The 6,168-nt window shown below is 37.9% G+C and overlaps 1 protein-coding gene across 1 annotated transcript in view; it reads left to right on the forward strand.

Annotated features, from left to right (window-relative positions):
* Positions 1-2,825, forward strand: part of PDE6C (phosphodiesterase 6C, cGMP-specific, cone, alpha prime) — a 50,637-nt gene extending 47,812 nt beyond the window's left edge. Inside the window, 1 exon segment of the mRNA XM_006831449.1 lies at positions 2,737-2,825. Coding sequence (XP_006831512.1) covers positions 2,737-2,825 — 89 coding nt within the window.
* Positions 2,826-6,168: the final 3,343 nt, after the last annotated feature.

Raw genomic sequence — 6,168 nt, forward strand, 5'->3', positions numbered from 1 at the left:
TTGGCTCTTGATCATATGCTACCTCTTGAAATGGTTGAACATTAACCATTTCCTTTTGGTACAGTGACTCTGTATATTCCTTCCATCTTCTCTTGATGCTTTCTGCATCATTCAGTAATTTGTCCAGTGAATCTTTCAATAACGGAAGTCGAGGCTTGAATTTGTTCTTCAGTTCCTCCAGCTTGAAAACATTCTTAAAAAAAAAAAAACAGAAGCATCCCTTCCAAGGGGCTGTATTTAGTGGTTCTTTAAAGAATTCATAGACGGAGAAAGTATTTTTGCTTAAGGATGTCATACAACCAAATTATTTAAAAGGGGTTGAGAACAGGTATTAATAAAATTAGTAGTAAAACATGCATTTGAATGCTCATAGCAACACTATTCACAATAGCTAAATGGTGGAAAAACCCAAATGTCCATAAGCAGATGAACACCAAGGGAATACTGTGCAGCTATGCAAAGGAATTCAGTATTGCTATACACTACAACATGGATACACCTTAAAAACACTATGATAAGTGAAAGGAGCCTATCACAGAAGACACATATATGTTATATGATCCCACTTATGTGAAATGTCAAGAGTTGGCCAATCTGTAGCTGGAAAGTAGATCAGTGGCTGACTAGGGTTTGAACGATATTAGGGGAAACGGAGAGTGACTGCTAATGGCAAGGGGCTTCTTTTCAGGGTGATACAAATGGTCTAAAATTGAGACTCTGGCGGCAGTTGCACAACTCTGAATATACTGAATACCACTGAGTTGCCTACTTCCAAGTCAATGAAATTTATGGTACATGAATTATATAGTAATAAAGTGTTCTAGAAAAAAGAAGAGATATGAGGCCATCTAAAGGAATCCTTTAAAAGAAAATAGAGTTGAATTTCATGCAGACTGCTAGAAGTATCACTCAAATTTTGGGGATTGTTGTTGTTGTTAAGTGGCATCCAGTCAGTTCTGATTCACAGTGACTCTGTATTTGAACTGCAGACCTTGCAGTTAGCAGTACTTTAATTTCTCCCACCTACCAAGCTACTCCTAGCTCAAATTTGAAATACTATATACTTTTAAAGAGTTTTTTTAAAATGAGGAAATGTATTCCAAAATGACCTTTGAACTAAACCTTGAAACACTAGGCTGCCATAGACTAGAGCTTGTAAGCACAAGCTTTTCTAGTTCATGAAGACTTATTTTTAGCACTGGACTGCTAACCACAAGATTGGCAGTTTAAACCCACCAGCCATTATTCGGTGGGAAAAAGATGAGGTTTTCTTCTCCTGTAAAGATTTACAGCCTTGGAAATCCTACACAGGTCATTATGAGTTGGAACCGACTCAATGGCACCTAAAAACAACACTCTTGAGTGTCTCTTAACAATATTTCAAGGCATATATATATACATTAACCTGACATTATCTGATCTCAATTTCTCTGCCAGACACCTTCAATGATAGTTCACCACACACACATTAAATTCAAGTGAACCTGTTTAGTTTCATAAACCTGTTGCCATGGAGTAGATTCTGGGACAAGGAAGAACTATCCCAAAGCGTTTTCAAAGCTGTAATCTTTATGGAAGCCAACAGCCTCATCTTTCTTCCACAGAGCAGCTGGTGGGTGTGAACAGTTGACATTTCAGTTAACAACGAAGCACTTAGCCACTGTGCCATCTGGGCTCATTTTAGTTTAGTTGTTGCTAAATGCCAACAAGCTGGTTCTGACTCATAGTGACCCTGTATAGGGCTTCTGAGACTGTAAATCTTTGCAGGAGCAGTAAGCCTAATCTTTCTCCTTCAGAGCAACTGGTGGGCTCGAACCTGCCAAGTTTGTGGATCAGAGTCCAATGCGTGGAGTCCTGGTGTGGTGTTGTAGGATAAAGAACTGGATCACAAGGTTGGTTTGAACCACAGGTTGACGGTTCAAACTCACCAGCTATTCCTTGGAAACCCTACACAGGGTCACTATGAGTTGGAATGGATTTGATATCTCTAAACAACAACAATAACAGTCCAGTGCTTATTGTACAGAGCCACTGTGCTCCCCTTTAAGTTCAATTAAATATCTAAATCTTTTTCAAAAAAAATCCCAAAGTAGGAAACTAGTTGTGACATGTTTTAATAGCGGTAAAATGGGTTCAAAATAATCTACCAACAAGTCTTCTATAGCCTTCAAAGGTAAGTTTAAATCTACCATCAATGTGTTAGCTTAAATATAAATGAAAAGATCAACTGTCTATAATGGAACCAGAAAAACAAGACCAAAAGAAAATCTGTGGTCCTTTAAAAAATATTATGTGGCAATAGTTTTTGAATCAATATGTAAAATATGCTTCACGTTTAACATAATTTTTAAATAATTTAAATTCCTTAAAAATATAGTCTAATACAGGTCTACCCATAATTTTTAAATGTAGATGTGAACTAATTCAAATCCTTCATTTTCCTAAGTTTTCACTATTCATTTTTATGTATACAGATGAGTAAGAATTACAGATCCTTTCAGATTGTGTAGTATTTCCCTTGAGAAACTTGGGGCTAACTATCTAGCTAACTTTTCATTAGAATTCATCTTTTTAAATATAAAAATTACAAATATGAATGAAAGTTTCTAAGTGGTTAAAGTCTTAGTACTTACTAAAGGCTACAATGAATAATTAGGCCACCAAGTTGATGTGAAAACAAGAGCACTCTCACTCTCTTGCCACTGACTTCCAGTAACACCAGTTTCTCTTTGCTAGCTGCAGAAGGTTCAGGACAAGATGGTGTCGACAGAAAGTCCACAACATGTCTAATGTTAGAATATTATCCAATGGGTCTAAATTTCTAATGTTGTTTCTAATTCCAAAGAAAAACAGAAAACAATCAAAAGAGCTTCAGCAGATTTCATTCAGTGAACCAAGAAGTAACAGAGTAAGAGAATCTTCAAAAAAGTTACCCTGCGCATATTAATTTCAAAAGAGATGTTTATTGCCAGCCTTATATTTTAGCCTAAGCATAAAATAAAATTCAACAAAAATGCAAAATAAGACAACTATGAGTGCATTTCTGGTGCCAATTTGTTTTAAATTAAACATATTCAATTATAAAACTAGTTCTTAATAATTGTATGACACAGTGATTAAGCACTGGGCTACTAACTGATAAGCTGGTGGCTCAAACCCAACCATCAGCCCTGCAGGAGAAGACCTGGTGATGTACGTTCCTAACGATGGTGGTGGTGGTGATGTGCTGTGGAGTCAGTTCCAACTCACAGCGACCCTACGTAGGGTTTCCGAGCCTGTAAATCTTCACAGGAGCAGAAGGCTTCCTCTTTTTCTCATGGAACAGCTGGTAGTTTCAAATTGCTGACCTTGAGGTTACCACTACACTACATAAAATCTTATGGGGCAGTTTTACTTCATCACATACTAGAAGTAAAATTTAACTAGACAGCATCTAACAATGTATACATCAAGCTCCTTTCTGAACTGAAAATATCTCATCAACATGTCTTAATGTAAAGGAATACACAATTCAAATAGAAGAATAAGTCAAAATATATTGCTGTTAGGGTTCCAGTTCAGACATGCGCAGGTTTATTTCAAACTAAATGTGTTTAAGCATGTCTGGGATTAGTGCATGGCTGCAGACAAGGTCTCTCAGTAATATACTTGTCTTAGTGTCTTTGTTGTTGTTGTTGTTGTTATGTGCCGTGGAGTCAGTTCCGCTCATAGCAACCCTGTGTAGGGTTTCCAAGGAGCAGCTGGTGAGCTTGAACCGTCAATCTTGAGGTTCAAACCGACTTTACAGTCCAGCACATTAACTCACAGTGCCAAGTCTCTTTAAGGAGCCTTGAAAAAAAAAAAAAAAAAAGTCCAATCGAAATAGTGATTTCTCAGGGAATCTGCTGGACCAATTAAATTCAAGGCATAAAGATCAACTCAAAATTATGGTAACTGTGTTATTGTATCCCAAAGGGGTGATCTTGATGGATTTTCTCAAAGGACACAGGACAATCATGGTGGTTTATTAGTGTGCTGAATGAAATTAATCACACAAAGACATGTATTGTATGAGACCACTATTATAAATCCTGGTGTGGCGCTGTGGATTAATGCGCCAGACTGCAAAACCGTTTGAACTGTAAGGTTGGTGGTTCAAGCTCACCAGCTGCTCCTCAGAAACCCTGTACAGGGTTGCTATGGGTCGGAACCGACTCCATGGCACTTAACTATTGTAGAAAGTCAACAATTCTTATGCTAAAGGAAACATTCTTTGATGGTTCTCAGAGGTTGGGGGAGGGGAAATTAATTCACTGACTAGAGGGTTGTTGTTGTTGTTAAGTGCCATTGAATCTGTTCCAACCCATAGTGATCTTGTATAGGGTTTCCAAGGAGCAGCTGGTGAGCTTGAACCATAGACCTTGCAGTTCAAATGGCTTTGCAGTCTAGCACATTAACCCACAGCGCCACAACAGGACTCCATAGAGGGTAGTCACATGTTAACTTGAGTGAGAGGGAAGGCAGTATACATGAGGGAGGTTGGTGAAAGAATGGTGAAGACACTGGGAGGTATGGAAGCGTTAAAGGGAATAGAGGTAAATACTGCTGTATACACAACCCTGCAACAACAGTGTTATATGTGCAGACACATGGACAGATACAGGCCTGGGCGGGAGAGTAGGAGTATAGTCCACTCATAAATAAAGGTTTGACAGAAGATAGTTGTACATGGATATTTATCTTCTCTACAAACACATCTACCAATGTGGTGGAGCATACAGGGGCAAAATTATGAAAACTTCTTAGATATTACCCAATGCTTTGAGGCAATAAGATGCTGGACCTGGAGGTTCAGTACCATAGTCTCAGGGAACACCATGGTCAATTGGCGTAAGTTTCCATAGACAATTGGATCTTAAGAGCTAATGAGAGGCCACTTAATATGCAACTATTGGCCTCTCCCTGTCCAGAGAAAAGAAGAGTGATGAAAACTGAAGTCCCTTGGAATCAACTAGTCCAATGGACTGATGGAACCTGTGAATATCAGCTCCATAACCCTGAGATCAGAACTACCCACAAACATGGTATATTCTTCCATTTATGTAGGTTTCCTATAGTAGTGTTTTCTATGAATGGGGCTTATTTCTCTGGTTACAGTTATTCCAAAGTATTTCATTTTTATTGCTACAATACTTTTTGACATACCCTCATATGTTACAGAAAACAAAAAACAATGACAAGTAGTATTTCATCAGAAATGAGTATTCTCTTTCCTCTAATTTTTACTATTCATAACAGAAGGTTAAAGACCACACCATTTTTGACAGTTTATAAAAGCATGTCATTGTTCTATTCCCCAACTCAACCACCATCATCAAAGATTGAAATCAATTATTTTTCTATGTGTAAATAAAATATTCTTAAAAATATTCATGACTATTTTTCCTCACTGAAAGGACTCTCAATTTATGATACTGCTTGGATAATCCAATGCAGGTAAGTCAGCTTTAATAAACATTGTGCATTAGTGAGACGCCTGTGATGAATTATACAACTTCACTATCAAAAGCACTTGGAAGGATTTCATTAGAGATAACTTTAAAAATGGTTAAGAGAATTATCTAACTACTGAACTGTCAAGAAAAACTAATAACAATTATTTCCACTACATACTGGCTGTATGAATTATCAGTGAAATTCAAGACTTTTTCCTTTACTGATCAATAAGCATAGTTTAAAATATAAAACAGACCAAATACTAATAATTATGCCACGTTTTGCCATAGCTTTTCTGTTTAATGTTTTATTGTGAATTATGTGATAGTTTACATGGGAGAACATTAGTTTTACATTCATCCTATCATGTATTGTTTCATTGCCATGGTTACAATCCCCTATATGCATCACCAATCAAGGAAAGGGTACATCTTACAAGCCTGCTCCTCCCACCCTCCCCGACCCCCATTTGTCAGCACACAGGCCCTCTCCCTCCCTGGGTCCAGAGTCCCCAGCTGTTCCATCTCTCCACATCATCATCTCTGCCTCCATCTCAGGTATCGCTGCTTCTCTGGGTAGGGTCCTGTTCTCCACTCTTCTCCCTTCATGGTTCCAGGGACCTCGGCTCCAAGACTGAAAAGTTAATCACTCCCCTTCTTGCCACAAAATGTCTACTTTTACATTTACAACCTT

This window comes from Chrysochloris asiatica, unplaced genomic scaffold (assembly GCF_000296735.1).
Source record: "Chrysochloris asiatica unplaced genomic scaffold, ChrAsi1.0 scaffold00003, whole genome shotgun sequence".
NCBI classification, from domain to species: Eukaryota; Metazoa; Chordata; class Mammalia; order Afrosoricida; family Chrysochloridae; genus Chrysochloris; species Chrysochloris asiatica.